The sequence below is a fragment of the Podarcis bocagei genome, assembly GCF_964188305.1.
Source record: "Podarcis bocagei genome assembly, chromosome: 10".
Classification (NCBI taxonomy): Eukaryota; Metazoa; Chordata; class Lepidosauria; order Squamata; family Lacertidae; genus Podarcis; species Podarcis bocagei.
This window is the reverse complement of record NC_138135.1, coordinates 49,987,500-50,006,402: the sequence shown is the minus strand read 5'-3', so window position 1 is coordinate 50,006,402 and position 18,903 is coordinate 49,987,500. Positions and strand designations below refer to the sequence as shown.

Here is an 18,903-nt window from a genome sequence, read left to right as displayed (position 1 = left end):
TTTGTAGTTGAGCTCCTTTTGCTTACAATACTTGCAGGTGGGCATGTGTGGTTGCAGAAACCCTGAACAAGAACACTCCTGCCAGGAGGTATGGAGCCCCTGCAGGATTTTCTTGGAAGTCTCATTTGTTGAAATTGTATTTATCACCCAAGGTCTGGAAACGATGGGATTGTTTTTCCTGAATAAATCATGCCCATAAATGTACTGGAGTGTATTTTATGGACTTTCTTTTTATCTTTTAAAGTAAGGCCTTGCATTTCCACGCATTTGATGTAGCCGTTCCTACTTTTAAGATTTCAAAACCTTTTCTGAAAAGGATAAAATATTGAGTTTTATTGTATAATTAACAAATTAAATATAGCAGGTACTTTCTTTTCATTTCACTATGCTCCTTATCTGTCAGGTGTTTTTTTTTTAATGATGTCTCTACCAGCTGCCTTATTTTACTTATTTACACAGTTTTGTCTCTCTCTTCAGCCAAATAGCTCCCAGAGGCAATTTTCATAAGTGTAATTTTGTAAGGGTTATTATACTTGCTTGGGCATTTTGAATTAAGGGGCAAAGTGTCCTTCTTATTTAAGCAGTCTGGGGTAATGATTCTCTACTAGAAGGGAACAACATAATGTTCAGGAGGGGAGGGAAAACTACTCACCTCTGTAAACTTAGAAAAATACTAGCTTCAGAGTAACAGACGCGAATGGCATGTAACTCATCTCTGTTAACCTGGTCATAGCTATGCAGTTCTTGCGATCAACCATGTATGCCTTGCTGATCAAGGTAGATAGTGAAGATACATAGGGAATTATTCTCTGAGCCCCACCATTATTAGGTTATTTCCTCATAAGCTGCTCAGGTGTTTGAGCTGGTGCCCATTTAGAGGTTTTATTTATCACTTGGATCTTTAAAAAAAATACTATGGCCTGCCCAGAGTCCAAAGACTAAAACAGGTAATAATTCATTTTCTCTAAGCTCACCTTTAACTTCTTCTGTCATAGGTCATGAAAACCTACCATATGTATCATACAGAAAGCATCAGTGCAGAAAGCAAACTAAAGGAAGCTGAAAAACAGGAAGAGAAGCAAATTGGCAGGTCGGGAGATCCTGTTTTTCACATTCGGATGGAGGACAGACACCAGAGACGCAGCTCTGTGAAGAAAATTGAAAAGATGAAGGAAAAAGTACATTTATCCATTAATACCACTTAATCATTTGAAGTTAGTGAATTGTAGTTCTAATATTCTTCTGAGATGGGGTCATAGATTTGTTGTAAGGATGGCCAGTCAACAGGAGGTGGACTTGGAACTCCCATTACTGCTTTTGTTGTTTTATATTATGATTAGATCTTAAATCTAAGGCAGAATGAAGCTAAGCGTACACAGTGGAGACTTGAAAATAGCAACATACAGGCATATTTTGGAAAGCAGCAGCAATTTAATACATACTGACCATGTAGTCAATTTGCTGTTACTTTTTGAACAACACTCATTCGTTTAGAATTTGCTAAGTGAGATAACCGGTGCGTTTTTACCATATTTTAATGCTATTCTTTCCCCTCAGCGTCAAGCAAAATATTCTGAAAACAAGCTGAAATCCATTAAAGCCAGAAATGAATATCTGCTAACCCTTGAAGCAACAAATGGCACTGTCTTCAAGTATTACATTCATGACCTTTCAGATCTGATTGATGTAAGTAGTTGGTATTCATGCAATTCTTACATGAAGGGGTCATAAAGCCTCTGAGCCCCCTACTCACTGCCCCCTTGGCCTTGACATGGTATGGGGGGTTTCCCTTTTCTCCCTTGACAAAGCTCACATTAATTCTGCTGGATCTAACTTGAACACAGATCCCTTGAAAACAGCTGTGTGCGTGTGTGTGCATGTACTTTCTCTTTTTCTGTCCCTCTGGGGCAAGACCTATCTAGAAGAGAGTGAAGTGACCAGTGGAGGCAGCTACTGTTCAAAAATCCAGATGTGCCCATGAGCCTAAAAAAATGTTTGATGCTAAAGTATCCTACTCTGATTAGAGCCAGGGGTTTGGAAGGACATAAGATAGTGGCCTGATTCACACATCACTTTAAAGCAGAGTTACACTAAATTACAGGGATGCAGGTGGCGCTGAGGGTTAAATTACAGTTTAAATGTGAACACACAGCATGCAGGTGCACACTGCTGAAATTGCAGGTGCTTCTCTTCTTCATGCTGTATTGGGAAGCAAGCCATTTTTTAAAAAAAAATAATTGGAGAAGCAGTTGTTTGTTGCTGAAGGGCATCCCTTAACATCTGGACGAAGTAATACTAACTAAAGTTCCATTAGATTATTATGAAGACCTACATTGGCTCCCAGTACGTTTCCAAGCACAAGTCAGAGTGTTGGTGCTGACCTTTAAAGCCCTAAGCGGCCTCGGTCCAGTATATCTGAAGGAGCGTCTCCACCCCCATCGTTCTGCCCGGACGCTGAGGTCCAGCGCCGAGGGCCTTCTGGCGGTTCCCTCCCTACGAGTGGTGAGGTTATAGGGAACCAGGCAGAGGGCCTTCTCGGTAGTGGCGCCCGCCCTGTGGAAAGCCCTCCCATCAGATGTCAAGGAAATAAACAACTATCCGACTTTTAGAAGACATCTGAAGGCATCCCTGTTTAGGAGAGTTTTTAATGTTTGATCTTTTATCGTGTTTTTAATATTCTGTTGGGAGCCGCCCAGAATGGCTGGGGAAACCCAGCCAGATGGGCGGGTTATAAATAATAAATTATTGTTATTATTATATTCAATGAATATTACCATTTGTGTGGGAAACACACAGTGTTTCCCTTATGCACAGGCACTGCAGGTCTATATGCTAACTCACTGTTATGATTAGGTTGACCATATCTCCTAAAGTTTTTCTTGTGATAATAGGCATGCATTATACGATGGGTAGCCCATTTTCATTAAATATCCTCATTCCTTATACAAGAATTACGTTTTTTAAAATAAAAAAACTGTTTAGAAGCATAAGATAAAGTTGGAATAACATAATGATCAATTGTAGTGCACAGTTCCATGTGATCCAACTTTTCTGTCTTCAAAATGTTATAATAAATTGTACTGTGGTAAAGATTAAATAACATTTGTCAAGCAAGCCCCATTGAAAGATAAAGAATTTTACTATGGATGGTTTCTCTTATTAAGTGCTTGTTTGTTCATTAGATAGTACTGCTGAAATTTGCTTTCTGCTTTTTTAAAAAACACAACTTCTTCTCCTTCATATTCTGTTAGTGTTGCGATCTTGGATATCATGCAAGCCTGAACAGAGCCTTAAGAACATATCTCTCTGCAGAGTATAACCTTGAAACCTCTCGACACGAGGGTCTGGACATCATTGAAAATGCTGTTGACAATTTGGAACCACGAAGTGACAAGCAGAGATTCATGGAGATGTATCCGACAGCCTTTTGCCCTCCAATGAGGTTTGAGTTCCAGCCCCATATGGGTGACGAGGTCAGTAGCTGTTGACTTTCCATAGACAGAAAAGGATAAAAATCCAAACAAAATTTTTGTTTGTGCCTGGATGAGCACTTCCCTCTGTTGTGAGCTATGATTTCCTTTTTGTTAGTGTCTAGCTTTTATCCACTCAAACAAAGGGTCTAGTTAGGGTAAAACGAGAGCCAACATTATCCATACAGACGCAAGAAGATCAGCAAACAAACTACACCAAGAGAATGTTTTGTGTAGAACTTAATTTGCCAGCTGCTCTAAACAAATCCCATGCCAAATGAACCCTTCATTACTGCGCATTGAAATCTGCCACAACATGGGTAAACTCTCTGCAGCTTGGCCAAGTAGCTTTCGGCATACAAACAGAGGAAAAGGAAAGTTGTTTTTATAGCACTCTTATGCTGCTCATGTTTCTCTAGAGCATCTCTGAGCATCTTCAAAAGTATGGTGAGACACTGCCTATTAACATACAACTTTTCAGAAACTTGGAGATGGTATTAGAACCATCTTCCTACAGTACACATGTCCATTTTTTGTGTCTTCCCATGGCCTTTAGTCAGACTCTATACCTGCAAATTTCCATGCTGCGTCAAGCGATGCTGGGAAAAAGATGAAACCAATATCCACAGCTTTATCCTGATTTCTGTTATAGATGTGTGAATATGTGGCTCTGTTGGGTGTTGCCTATGTGTCCATGGTGATTATTACTGTAAACTCCCCATCTGTCTAAAACAGTTCCACATGCCTAAAACAGTTCCATTTTACACATCCATGTGATTGCCGTCATTCCCGCTATTTCTTTTTCTTATATGGATTTCTCATAAACATATGTACAAACTAACACATAAACATACAGTAACAACCATACATCCCAGCAGGAGCCACTCTGCTGAGAGTCTGAGGGCATACTTTGCTGCCTCCATTGCATCCTCATCCAGCAGAGCTTTTCCGGGTTGTACGGGGCCTTTTACAGGCTGGCCCAAAGGAGGCGGTAGAACCAACGGTAGCTTGCTGTGACTTGTTTGCAGAGCATTTTGAGGATAAAATTGCTTGCATCCACCAAGACCTTGACTCTGCTGTTATAGCAGATGAATCTCATGGGGTGTCCAGAGCACAGTCTGGTCCTGTTGTGTTGGATGAGTTTCAGTTGGTAAGGCTCGAGGATGTGGACAAGGTGCTCGAATCCCTCAGGGCGACCACTTGTGCTCTAGATCCTTGCCACTCTTAGCTGATAAAAACCAGCAGGGAGGGAACAGCTAGCTGGGCCTGGGAGGTGATCAATGCCTCTTTACAAGAGGGGGTGGTCCCTGCCTGTTCGAAAGAGGCAGTGGCAAAACCACTCTTTAAGAAACCTTCCCTGGATTTGGATAACCTAACTACCTACTGATCAGTTGCTAATCTCCCTTTCCTGAGCAAGGTTCTGGAGTGAGTGGTCGCAGGCCAGATCCAGGTGCTTTTGGAAGAATCTGATTTTCTAGATCCATTTCAGTTGGGGTTTAGGCCCAGTTTTGGCACAGAAACTGCTTTGGTTGCCCAGTATGATGACCTCTGTTGAGAGAGAGACAAGGGAAACACGTCCCTGTTAATTCTTCGCAACGTCTCAGCAGCTTTGATACCATCAACAATGGTATCCTTCTGGAGCGACTGTCTGAACTAGGGGTGGTTGGCACTGCTTTGCAGTGGTTCCAGTTCTACTTGGATTGTTGTTCCCAGAGGGTGTTGCTTGGGGAATACTTTTCAGCCCCATGGACATTCAATGTGGGGTTCCACAGGGCTCAATCCTATACCCTATTTTGTTTAACATCTACATGAAACCTCTGGGTGGGGTTATCTGGAGGTTTGGAGTACGTTGTCTACAGTATGCTGATGACACGTAGCTATATTTCTCCTTTGCATCTGCAGGTGAAGCAGTGGAAGTGCTGGACCAGTGTCTTGCCTCAGTAATGGACTGGATGAGAGCCAACAAACAGACTCAATCCAGATAAGACTGAGGCACTGTTCATGGGTGGTTCCCTAGACCGGATGGGTGGGAGATCGCCTGCTCTTGATGAGTTACATTTCCTCTGAAGGAGGTTTATCACTTGGGGGTACTCCTGGATCCTTTGCTGTCGCTCAAGGCTCAGGTGGCCTCAGTGGCCCAGAGTTCCTTCCATCAGCTTTGGCTGGTGGCCCAGCTACACCCCTATCTCGACAGGGATAGCTTGACTACTGTTTTCTATGCTCTGGTAACCTCAATGTTAGATTACTGCAATGCGTTACACGTAGGGCTGCCTCTGGAGATGGTTCAGAAACTTCAGCTAGTGCAGAATTCAGGGGCCAGATTGCTCACCAGAGCAAGACAGTTTGAGCATATTACACCTATCCTGGTCCGACAAACACTGGCTACCAATTCATGTCAGGGCCTAATTCAAAGTGCTAGTTTTGACCTATAAAGCCTTAAGCGGCTCAACGACCGCCTCCTTCCATATGAACCTACCCAGACTCTGAGATCATCTTCTGAGGCCCTTATTCGTGTGCCGCCTCCTCAAGAGGTCTGGAGGGTAGCAACATGAGAAAGGGCCTTCTCTGTAATGGCTCCCCGTCTACAGAATGCTCTCCCAAGGGAAGTTCACCTGGCACCTTCATTATACACCTTTAGGTACCAAGCAAAAACGTTGCTTTTTAACCAGGTGTTTGGTTGATTTGATTGACATCCTATGCCCTTTTAAAATGTGCGGGGGTTTTTTGGGGGGTGTTATTGGGTTGTTGGATTTCTTTTGATTATGTATTTTGTGGTTTTATATTTTGATTTTATTCTGTGAACCTCCCTGAGACCTCCAGGTACAGGGCAGTATATAAATTCAGTAAATAATAATAACTAATTATAATACATGGAACAAAACCACTGACTGGACAGAACAACCCAGTGAAGACTAAGCATGTTCAGTGATGACTGACTGCTGAGGGAGTAAAGAAACACCAGGTGGGAAGTGGAATGCAGTGGCTCCCTGAACAGGGAGAACTTCACACTGCAACATTATGTTGCAGGTTCCATTAGTTTGGTTTGAATATTTATTGCCTTTAAGTAAGGCAGCATAATTTGCATCACTTATTTTATCCTTTGTCCTGACAATTGCTGAAGTGATCCATTGAATACAAGCAGAATCATAGATACATGTGTTGGTGAACTCCCCACCCCCAAATTTTTACCTAATCTCTTTGTTTGATATTTCATATTCAGGTTTCTCAGGTCAGTGTCCAGCAGCCAGTCCAAGGGGAACTCATGCTTAGGTATCAGCAGCTTCAGTCACGACTGGCCACATTGAAAATTGAAAATGAGGAGGTAAGATGGACTGCAATTCGTCAGGCAGAGCATTGACCCTCCACATAGTGTCTGACAAATATCAAGGCCTACTAACAATGACTCCAAGATTTTTGAAAATATTATATTTGGCACTGAGAAGGAGAACATCTATAGAGAGGCAGACCGTTGTTCCATATAGCTCAGTACTGCCTGCTCTGGCTGGCAGTGGCTCTCCAGGGTTTCAGGCAAGGGACCTCCCCAGCCTTACCTGGAGCTGCCAGGATCGAACCTGAGATCTTCCGCGTGCAAAGTGGATGTTTGTCCTTTGAGCCCAGGGGAAAACAAAACAAAACACCAGCATGGAAGGTTGAAGCGACTTTAGTGCCATGCTCAAAACATGCTTTGTTGGGGGCCAGATGCCATTGGAGGAAAGAAGATGCAGGTGGCATGTCCCCTTCACCACAGGGTGAATAAAGTAACACTCACTTAGGCAAGGGTACTGCTCAGGCTGACATGACCTTTTTCTTTCAAGGAAGCAGCCCTGAAAGGGGATGCGCTGGATCAAGTGGCTCTGAATCAGCTTCTGTTTCAGCAGATTGCTGCTTGCCCTGCCACCCAGAATACTCAGAGGGAGACTGTTGTAGCCCAGAGAGAGGCCAGATTGCCTGGCAGGCCCAGTTGGGCCCTTCAGAAACACCTGGCCCTGCACTTCTTTCAGGGCCAGTTTTTAAAAAAAGGGGGGGGGGGTTGACCAGCGCTGTTTCCCTTCCCTCCTTTTCATAGGACCCAGAGCAAAAAGGAGCAGCGCTTGGCAGCTCCATAGTAGGCTTCGTCTTCTGCATCTTCCTTCAGCAGCCTTCCCAGAAAGCTCACGGGACAGGGAGGGCCAGACCACAAGGGAGACATACGGAGGAGGTGCTGCCAGGGTGGTTTGGGGAGTCTCAAAAGGGTAAATTGCCCAGGGCCCACTGAGCACAGGCATATATAGGCTGTCAGGAACTAGTTTGTTTATTTTTTGCACTTATCTCATAAAATGCATTTAACTACTTTATTGCAAGGGGGAAAAAACCCTCACGAAAAAATCCCAACACAATAACATTATCAATAAAAACAGTTGAAAGCAGCTGTTTAAAACATTCAATAAAAAGAATTAAAATTGACGAAAAGATAAAAAAGAGAATAAAACACATGTCTGCAATCTAAATCTCCAGGTGGGCTTGCCTGAACAGTGAAGTGAAGGGGGCTGCCTGGTGTCGATAGGCATTCCATGTTTTGGCACTGCCATAGTAAAATACGGATTTCTTACTAATGCAAAACAAGTATTATGTAGCACCTGTAACAAGTACACTCAGCAGCTCCCTTCTTCCTACTGATGGTGGAACATAATTGGTCTGTTTTTCTGCTTGATGCTATGAAGTGCACCTTTTTAACTCCAGGTTAAGAAGACAACTGAAGCTACTTTACAGACAATACAAGATATGGTCACCATTGAGGACTATGACGTTTCTGAATGTTTCCAGCACAGTCGTTCAACAGAGTCTGTGAAGTCAACAGTTTCTGAGACCTACTTGAGCAAGCCTAGCATTGCGAAGAGAAGAGCGAACCAGCAGGAGACGGAACAGTTCTATTTCATGGTGTGTTGCCTGCTTTCCACGTGATACGCTCTCCCCAACCCCACCCCCAACGTTCTTGAAATGTAGATAGCACTTCTTCAGATGCGAAATGCATTGATCTGTGTCTTTGCAGAAATTCAGAGAGTATCTGGAGGGAAGTAATCTCATCACAAAGCTCCAAGCAAAGCATGATTTACTGCAGCGAACACTTGGAGAAGGTAAATGAATCGGAATAAACCTCAGAATAAATCTGCTAAAATATTTACAATGCGTATATTTAAACCCATGGTTCAGATGTAGCCAGAAGCCATGATTTTAAGCTATGTGAATGATCATGAGGCTCACATACTCCCTGCCCTTTTTCCTCTTTAGCAAATATGGGAAAGAGATTGAATGCGTCCGCTTCCTTTTTTGAAACTAACGACAGGTGCCCATGATATCTAAACTCAGGAAACTATGACTTGTTTAAACTACAGTTAGTATAAACAAGCCAGAATCAAACGATGGTTTCAGAACCTGGCTTGTCCTGAAACCATAGTAGATTAATCACAGAATCTATACTTCTGTTAGGAAATATTCAGGTTCCTTTTCCAGCAAACAAAAGCAAAGCAAAATATAAAACCCCAGACAGAGACCTGAAAGCCAGTTTATTTTACGTACTGGATTGTTTCAATTTGGCTTGTATTTTTGGTGGGTTGGGGGAGTACATGGCACTGTTTCAAAAAAAACCAAACAAAAAAAAAACCCCAGGCAGGGTGAATAGAACAGAAAATGGAGAAATCTTTCTTTGGCAGAATTAGACAGCCCACTGTGCAAGGTCATATGTGACCTATTTTGTGTGCGAGACATTCTAAATTATAACTCCTAGGAGTCTGGGTATCTCTGTCTCTTAATAGCATTACCTTGCATCTTCTGCTGCCGAATTTATTAACTACTTCCCTGTAGGCTGAAATAGTGCCTCATTATGAACAGAATGCATTATAAACTTTATCAGTTTGTTCATTATATTATTGAGAAAATGTGCCTTGCATTTTAAAGCGTGCTCCTTGTAGAGTAATTCTTGTAACATTGGGATTTCCTGTATTATCATGAATCACAGAAAATCTCTCTTTCATACTTTTCAGTGGGATTAATAATCAGGCTGTTGCAGGCTTGCAAAAACAAGTTTATAAATATCTGCTACCCATACGTGCCTGCCTATATTTTCTGCCCTCTGCATAGTCATATCCTCTGGCTTTCTCCGTAGCAGAGCTCAGGATCAGGCTGTAAGAATCACAAATATATATTAGCAGCTTTTAAGGCCAACCCCTTTGCTTGGTTCTGTGCTTTATTTTCCTCTCCCACCCCCTTGCAGATAATACCACGCTTATGAGAAAGTGGTGACATTTCCCTTTATGTGAAATCATAAATGTTATGAAACAGTCTGGATAGTTGTTTCTGAGCCCAATTAGCAACTTTGCACGCTAATGGAAGCCTTTATTTCAAAAGTGGGTCGAGTTGAGTTTTAGTGCAACTAGAACCATCCCATCCCTCAAAAGCACAGATAGATTTCTGTTTTCAAATCACCGTTTCATAACACATGTGCTAAACTTTTTCTGGCAGAAACTGCAGCAAATGCAAGAGTGAAAATTTATACTTTAAATGTTCTGCCACCCACGTGCCTTGATTGTGCTTGTTTAGAATAATATAGAACTAGCATCTGTTTGGTAAACGGGAACGCATTGAACTACAGATCTGTTTTATGCATGTGTGATTGAACTTCCTGTCCTAGGGTGAAAGCCAACATTTTCTGCTGCTGTGCATCCTCTTTGTTTCATGAGTGGCAGTGCTGCGGAACTGCTGTGCTGCGCCCCCTGAAATGCATGAAGGATGCATAGTAGCCGTGTTGGGCAGATGTGCACCAGGTGTTTATATTACGTAATATGCAGTTAAGCATTCTTATGCAGCACGCATTTAAATATTTACTCTCATAACTACATCTACATCTAAGGACGATGCATTTTTAAACTCTTCGGCCTTTGGCAATATGCCTTCCAGCCTTGCCAGCCCTTTCTCTTTATGTAAACTTTGAATAGCTCATTAAAATATGCAAGCCTTCAAGATTGCTTGAAATTTTGTTTCGTTTTACTTGCAAGCAAGCAAGCAAGCAAGCAAACAAACAAACTCTTTACTCCCATAAGACAGAAGCTTTAGTACAGCAGCTTCACATACCGGCTTTGCTTTTCGAACATTTTAACGCTGGAAGTGGGAAAACAGTTCCCTTGGCATGCAAGTATAACTCTTGCGCAGTTAAAAATAATTGAAGATTGAAGAGGAACTAGATGGTATATGTCTAGTTTAATAGAAAATCCACTTTTAGTTCCATTCGTTTTCAGATTATTGTTCCCTTATCTTTTAGGTCATAGAGCAGAATATATGACTACAAGGTAAGACAGTGAAACTTTTTTATGTGGTTTGTATTACAAAAAGCTGTAATGATAATAACGTTCACAAGCAGAGGAAATAAATGTTGTGGATGATGAATGCAATGTCGTTCCATACGTTTTCAAAAAGTAAATATGCACTATTAATGTTAGCACCTTCCTTGCATTCTTGTTACACCCACCATGAATATTAATACGCAAATCTTATTGAATTCCTTAACATCCTCTCAGATTTTGTGCTTTGTTACTATTTATCTTTTGCTTAATAAATCTATTCCCTTCTCTCAGACCACAAGTCTTCCTTCTAAATCTCAGAAATTCAATTTGTTTAATGGTGATTTGGAATCGTTCACCTTGATCCCCAAGCAACTCATTTCAACACCTTGCCATAATGGCCAAGGTCTGTTATACTATGCTGAGGCATACATGGCCTGGGGGTCTTATTTCCTAGCTGCTCAGTATAATGCTTCTTGGAGTCAGGACAAATATACCCACAATATATACACAGTGATGAAGGAATGCCAGAATTCTGAGGATGATTAGCATTTTCAGTCTATTAAAAGAAGGTAAAAAATTTTTGTCGGTATGCAACATTTTCTGATAAACATGTTGCTCAGTTTGACTCAAAAGACTATGTTACAACATGCTGGTTTGGAAAACCGAATGCTTGTATTGTTTTCAGTAATTCCTTATGCTACTTAAAGTACTGTTCTGTTTATTTTTTGACTGCTGTATTTACATCTTCATCCTGTGTTTCCCCCCCTGTTCTGATAACACTTATAGCCGAGGGCGAAGGAACTCCCACACAAGGCATCAGGTATAAGTCTATTAAATCGAACATTTACCATCTCTTGATTATTGGGGACTGTCTGCATTAAGAAATGAGAGGGGCATGTCACACTTTCCTGGTGTTTTTCTAGTGGGTCTCTAAATTAGAGAAATTAGCTATCCCTAATGTCTTGATGGAATCCACTTTATGCAATAAAAGGTGAAACCTCCCAGATCCATTGTACAGTGGTGCATCGCAAGACGAAAAGAATCCGTTCTGTGATTCTCTTCGTCTAGCGGTTTTTTCGTCTTGCGAAGCAAGCCCATTGACGGATTAGCGGATTAGTGCTATTAGCGGCTTTTAGCGCCTTATCAGCTGATCGGATCAGCTGATAAGCGGCTTAGAAAAAGGGGGGGAGGGAAAAAGCCAGCAGGAACTCGCAAGACATTGTCGTCTTGCGATGCAAGCCCATAGGAAATTCGTCTTGCGAAGCACCTCCAAAACGGAAAACTCTTTTGTCTAGTGAGTTTTCCGTCTTGCGAGGCATTCGTCTTGCGGGGCACCACTGTACCTCTTTTGCAGGTGTGCAGGAAGTTGACAGATGCAGGCTGGCTTTTGTTACCATTTCCTAAATGCCAGACCTGCCTACCTGTCCTCCCAGCACAGCACGGTAACTTGCTTTTTAAACCCAGTAAAGACTTACAAACAGCTTGTAGTAACACATAAAGCACTGCTACTTAGAATAAGCAAACAAAGGCCATGCTTTGTATATGGATCTTCTCACAGTTTATAAAATAAGCTATATATTTCTCATCATTCACAGCTGCGATTGGATCCAGGGTATGCATTTACTATGTGCTTTCTGGCCCATGTGTTCTTTTTATCCCTTTGTCATGGCAGCATGATGGACAGGTCATCTTTCCAAATAATATGGGATCCTTTTGAAATAAATGCGTACCCTGTTGAACTTTTAAGATCCATTGCTCTCAGTAGGTGCTGAACTTGACCGTAGCCGTTCTTCCAATCAGCTTTGTGGCTCATCAGCATGCCACATACACCTGTCATTCACACAGGGTCTGTACTGATTTCTTAACCAACTACAGTGGTGCCTCGCAAGACGAAATTAATCCGTTCCGCGAGTCTCTTCGTCTAGCGGTTTTTTCGTCTTGCGAAGCAACCCTATTAGTGGCTTAGCGGATTAGCGCTATTAGCGGTTTAGTGGCTATTAAAGGCTTAGCGGCTATTAAAGGCTTAGCGGATTAGCGGCTAAAAGGCTATTAGAAAAAGGGGGGGAAGCAAAAAAAAAATTGGAACACTGGCAAGACGTTTTCGTCTTGCAAAGCAAGCCCATAGGGAAAATCATCTTGCGAAGCAGCTCAAAAACGGAAAACCCTTTCGTCTAGCGGGTTTTCCGTCTTGCGAGGCATTCGTCTTGCGGGGCACCACTGTAATGCTAGTCCAAACAAGCTGGCAGGATCAGAAGGCATCATGCAAAAACTTGTGATGGCAACTCCAAAGTAGTTTGCTCCTTCCTAGTGTCACTTCTCTTATTTCCAGTTTGGTTCTATTTATCTGGAACCTGGAAGTGTCTGTAGTAAAGGAAATGAGCCTGTGTTCATTAATTACTCTGAGTGATTTGGCCTCTGTTTACAAAGACCCTAGGATTAATGTGCAGGGCTTCTTTTCACACAGAGATTCATTGTCTGCTCCCTTTGGGGTCCGTACAAGGTACAGGCACTCTATCAACATGCTAGCCATCAGAATCATGGAACTGGAAGAGATCCTGAGGGTCATCTAGTTCAACCCCCTTCAATGCAGGAATTTCAACCAAAGCATAATAGCAGGCATATGACTAGTCTCTAATACCCAGGAGGTAAAATTATCCTGGCCTTCTTGCACTAAAGTCAAAATCCAAACATTGTAAAAAACATTAGGAGACAATGGATGCGAAAACTATTAATCAGAAAAAGAGAGAGGATAATTGCTTTCCCCCATAGAGCTAGTGACAGAACACAGATATGCCTTCAGAATACTAACTATGTAGTTTTCATAGCAGCGGCAGGAGAACAGCTGTAGTAATACTCTGACAAATTGAGGCCAAATTATGTCTGGGCAGACCCTCCTGCATCTTGTTTGCTTCTTTGCTTGGATAACAAAATCGGCTGTGGGAGGCTGCAATTTGGGGTGAACTCATAGTGATTGGGGAAGGGGGTGGTGCTTAGTACTTCCTGGCATTTGCCCATTAAAAAAGCACACTGGGCTTTCCAGGGGTGGTGGAAAAACCCCAGGGATCACCTGTGAGAACATTTTTCTCATTAACAAAATGGTAAATGCATTATTTCAGTTCATGTCATCCCATAGTAACCTTGAGTAATGGATTCCTTCTTGTAGTTATTTCCTGTAAAGGGACTGAAAAATCTATGACAGCTTTTGTGATTGCATTGAATTAGGTAAATGTGAAATTTTAGCAAACCATTTCATAATGCCATGGAAATGCATTTAACGATACATTCATTTTAATCTTGAAATTTCTTACTGCAAACAATACCCTTGGGGTTGCTTTACATTCCTTGCATATTTCAGCTTTGCAAAGGTGAATGTGGTTTATATAAATTTCCTCTCTCCCTCCCTCTCTCTCTCTCCATATATATGCATTTATTAATTTTGTAAAACTATATGAGTTTGAGGCTGATTCCTAATAGTGATAATTCCTATTTGCAGAGATAATCTCTCTTATATTATTTGTGGTATATTTTGGGTGATTTTTCTTCCTTCATAGGACTCTGGGCAAGTAATCCCCCTCATTGTAGAAAGCTGCATCCGGTTTATCAACTTGTATGGTGAGTTCCAAAATTCAATTTTACTTAATCCTAGTTGGTGTTTCTTCAGAATATTGTGCTTATTAATAATTATGGTTTTTTCTGATGTTTAAGTCACTTTCTAATTACAGCCAGAGAAGGTTGTAAAGCTTTAATCCAGCATTAAGGAGGCTCACAGTATGGCAATGTGAGGAGCTCTAGAATAAAGCCTAGTGTGGAACAACACATTCATAAAACAACAGGGACAGTGAGGCTGTGGAAAGGCAGCAAAAAGAATGGAATTATGAATAGAATGTACACAGTATAATGGCAGAAGCAAAGAATGGGCAGGGGGAAAGGGTCAGGAGCAAGCTAAGAGAGGAAGTTGAGAGAGAGGAGGAGGGTACGGCTGCAGTCCTAACTCCACTTACTGAATTCAATAGGACTTACTTCTCAGTAGACATGGTGAGAATTGTGGCATTAGAAGTCAGAATTGTGTTTCAAAATGGTGTAAGCTGCTTTTTTTTAAAAAAAGAAACAAAACAGGTTATATGTCTAATAAATCAGTAACAAGTCAGTATTTCCTCCTGATTTGAAATAACTTGGTACCCAATTTAATGACGCATATTTCTTTCTTGCTCTTGTTTTTCAGGTCTCCAGCACCAGGGCATTTTCAGAGTATCTGGCTCCCAGGTGGAAGTCAATGATATTAAAAATTCATTTGAGAGAGGTAATTATATTTTCTGCCATGCATACATAATTGTATTTTGTTCCATTTTGGTAACGTGAGAGCCAGCGTTCTAAACCTTTTAACCACACAGAAATGCTTCCGTTCCTTGAAACTTAATCGTTAATGCACACAGTGGTGTGTCCTGATAAGCAAATATGCCGGACGGCGGCCCGTTTGACAGATTCTGCATCTCTGTCCTTGTGGGGGGCTGTTTCAGCAATACGGATGCTGTAATACCTTAGGGTAACGTGCAGATTACTGCAGAAGGAGTGTAAGCAGTTCATGGGTGCAACACATTCAGGTGGCAGCAGTTTAGTGTACTGGTTCAGCAAATCCAAAGCCAGCCATGGGCAAGGTATGGACTTTCTCTTAATGTCTTTCACACTCTGCTTAGGACTAGGGTCAAGTCCCACAAAGTGGCTTTCCAAGACATGACTTTTACTAGAATAAAAAAGATCCCATTCATAAATTCAGCATATGGTACACTCGTCCCAGGACTTAGCTAGAACCTTTCCAGCTTTTCAGCAACAAGGAGCTTTCAACAATAGCGAGAAGGGCTTCAGGCGTTTTATCTCCCATATGTATGCATACTGAAATGATAATATCGATTGTGAAAGTCAACATGGAAATTTAAGTGTGTGACCATGTCAGGATTTGAACCTTTGGGCTCCAGCAATTATCTTAGATACTGATAGAACTGTGAAAGTTACTTAAAAGTATAATAATGTGTGCCTTCTTTGGGGATATGGCTGCCCACATTTTAATTTACAGCCAGACATTTACAGATTGTTTTTTTCATTCACAATAGATCCATGGAGAAAAGTCAGTCCTTTAAATAAAATGAGGGGGGTGGGGAATCAGTTCAGGTCTCCAAATCAGGAATACACAAGAATCAAATCATGCTGAAACACTTATTTGTGGATTGTGTTTGCGCAACCATTTTTTTAAATTAATGAATTTGGCTAAGCCCTCCTTATTATTAAGGGTTATATGAAATGAAGTTGTCCCACTTGCACAAGGACTTCCCGCTTTTTCAGTGGAACTTAAACTGCCTCGCCTTCCTCTCTCCATTCCCCAAAACTTTCTTCAGACTCCCCAAACAGATTCAGGAAATATAGAGGGAGGGAGGATTCCATCGTGCAAGTGGAAGTCCTTGTACAAACTGTACATTTTAAATTATTACTGTGTCATGTGAGCAGCCAAAGACTTTAGTAATAATTGCTTCCAGTACCTTACATGTTAAGTGGCATGGGTAAATCTCTGTAAAATTGTCACCCACAAAACCTTACTTGTGTTGTAGTTTCCATGCCACGTCTTTCCTACACAGTTCATCTTTTACACATTAATATTAATACCACTTTATTCTTTTCACTTCTAGCTACTCTCTCCTTTCATGCACGTATGCCTCTTTTTCACTGCTGAAGCTTCAGGTCATGCACTCATCTGCTCACTTAAGGCAGCTACTCCCCCCCCCCCCAGCCAAAGCAAGTGACCGCCTTCGTTTCTCATTCGAACAGTTCCCACTGAAACATTCTGTGTTAAAAGGATCATTAGGAAAGAGATCAGGGACGCGGGTGGTGCTGTGGGTTAAACCACAGAGCCTAGGACTTGCCGATCAGAAGGTTGGTGGTTTGAATCCTTGCAATGGGGTGAGCGCCCGTTGCTGGGTCCCAGCTCCTGCCAACCTAGCAGTTCGAAAGCATGTCAAAGTGCAAGTAGATAAATAGGTACCGCTCCGACGGGAAGGTAAACAGTGTTTACGTGCGCTGCTCTGGTTCGCCAGAAGCGGCTTAGTCATGCTGGCCACATGACCCGGAAGCTGTACGCCAGCTCCCTCGGCCAATAAAGCGAGATGAGCGCCACAACCTCAGAGTCGGTCACGACTGGACCTAATGGTCAGGTGTCCCTTTACCTTAGGAAAGAGATCAGAAACAAAACTGCTCGTGTCATAGCATTGCAACCACTCTTGGAGAAACTATGTTCAATTCCTGTTGCCTTGTCTCAAAAGTATATATTGTAGAGCTCAAAAAGATACAGAAAAGGAGCAACAAAAAAGATCAAGGGAGTGGAGGAGCTTACGTGTTTTTATTTATTTAATCGAACAAAACTTTAGATGTTTACTCTAGTGAAATGCATATGCCGCTTAATCAAGAAATAAAACCGCTATGTGATTTGCTGATAATACAAAATATACGTTGGCTCTAAATTGTCAATAAAAAACAAAATTAAAATATGAAAAAACAGCGGTTTAAAAATACACATAATAGATTGAAATTACAGCTTAAAATGTTTGTCAACTTTATTTACATATCTGGGGCAGGCTTGCTGAAACAGAACAGTTTTTAGCAGGTGCCTCAAAGAATACACATAAGGCACCTAACTAAGTACCTATGAGGAAATATTACAGTGTTTGTCACTTAAAAAAAAAAGTCTAGGTATTAAATCAATATTAATTGTTGACTTTCTCAAATATCAGCTGCAGTGAAGTGCTAAGCATCTTGCTTTAGCTTTTAAAGCTACCTAAACTGAAAACAGTTACCCAGCCAACAACCTTTCAACTACTAGCATCCCTCTTTTAAACATATTTTACGGTCTGAAATCTCGATCTTTTCCACTGGGGAATGGCATTTAGAATCCATTTTTCTCATCACAATACACAGCAGTCCGCATGTTCTTGAAATCCTTTTAATTACTTTTTTCGGCGCTAAGAAAGATGTGCACCTTGAAGACATCTATATTTGCTTGGTATGTGACTTGATGAACAAATGGTTGTAAAGACTTACTTGACGCATTCTGCAATCCTCGTACCATTTTTCTCAAGTTTATTAGATCTTTATTTCTGTAGGACTAGTTTTGAGTAGGTGCAATAGTCCATAAACAGACCATATGGATTGAGTATTGCATGTCTGACCCAATAAACTTTTTTTCTCAGCGATGACTCAAGGCATGCCTAGCCTATGCAATTAAGAGGAATGTTTATTTTACTCTCTTGCATTCACTTTAATCGAAGATTGGACTTAACTAAACCAGTTATTATTTATTTAATACAGCTCAGGATCCTACTAGGTAGTAAAATGCTGTTCAGCTAGAATGCCTATATTAAGTATTTAACTTGATTTATTTTTGCAGGTGAAAATCCTTTGGCAGATGACCAAAGTAATCATGACATTAACTCAGTTGCTGGAGTACTGAAGCTCTATTTCCGAGGGCTGGAGAACCCTGTCTTTCCTAAGGAAAGATTTAATGATCTTATTTCTTGTGTCAGTAAGTTAAATTTGTTTTAACAGCTTGTAAAGTTACTTACTAATAAATGCACTAGCACCTCAGATGTCCCGCCAACCAATTTCCGTAAGACAGTTTGCTATCCTCTGCAGTTAATATATGTGTATTCATACATATTTCTGAATCTGCTCTCAATGTACCGTTGACCTTGTTGTAGCAGGCACACTGCCTTTCCAGAACACAGGAGATATAGTGAAATTCAGTGCTGCCCTTCTACAAACGTTTTGTTCGTGCAACTTTTTCCGCTTGCCCAATGGAAAACTTTCCCCTTGTCTCCCCCTGCATGCATCCTGACTCCCCCATAAGCCAATGGAGGGCATGTGAGGGTAGGAACTGGACCAGATTTAAGGTGAATAAATCATCTTAACAGGCTTGTGACCATAGCCAAGGTGTTTGAGAATCCTATGTATCTGCAGAAAAAGAGAATGACGGTTCCTTTGAGTGACAAGATGTTCTGGTCAGAAGGGAAGCAGAGTTTATTCCCCCAGTTTAGACTTATTCCAGATATGGGCAAAATACGCTAAAGAGTTTAATT

At 41.4% G+C, this 18,903-nt stretch overlaps 1 protein-coding gene and 1 long non-coding RNA gene across 7 annotated transcripts in view; one reads left to right on the top strand and one right to left on the bottom strand.

The window, feature by feature from the left end:
* Positions 1-18,903, bottom strand: part of LOC308596665 — a 42,815-nt gene that overhangs the window by 2,127 nt on the left and 21,785 nt on the right. For 2 of the 4 annotated variants that reach the window (XR_014012625.1, XR_014012626.1), the window contains exons 2-3: positions 9,564-9,629; positions 1,011-1,146 (exon numbers count right to left, since the gene is read on the bottom strand). This is a non-coding gene — a long non-coding RNA (uncharacterized lncRNA). Of the gene's footprint in view, positions 1-1,010; positions 1,147-6,659; positions 6,778-9,563; positions 9,630-18,903 lie in introns of those variants that run through there. The other 2 variants (XR_014012627.1, XR_014012628.1) reach the window with 1 other exon arrangement.
* SRGAP1 (SLIT-ROBO Rho GTPase activating protein 1) overlaps positions 1-18,903 on the top strand; it is a 121,763-nt gene that overhangs the window by 88,370 nt on the left and 14,490 nt on the right. For all 3 annotated transcript variants that reach the window (XM_081211493.1, XM_081211492.1, XM_081211494.1), the window contains 11 exons: positions 996-1,178; positions 1,558-1,686; positions 3,252-3,473; positions 6,691-6,792; positions 8,190-8,387; positions 8,500-8,584; positions 10,765-10,792; positions 11,573-11,606; positions 14,338-14,398; positions 15,009-15,086; positions 18,216-18,350. In XM_081211493.1, the coding sequence (XP_081067619.1) occupies positions 996-1,178; positions 1,558-1,686; positions 3,252-3,473; positions 6,691-6,792; positions 8,190-8,387; positions 8,500-8,584; positions 10,765-10,792; positions 11,573-11,606; positions 14,338-14,398; positions 15,009-15,086; positions 18,216-18,350 (1,255 nt within the window). The remainder of the gene's footprint in view (positions 1-995; positions 1,179-1,557; positions 1,687-3,251; positions 3,474-6,690; positions 6,793-8,189; positions 8,388-8,499; positions 8,585-10,764; positions 10,793-11,572; positions 11,607-14,337; positions 14,399-15,008; positions 15,087-18,215; positions 18,351-18,903) is intronic.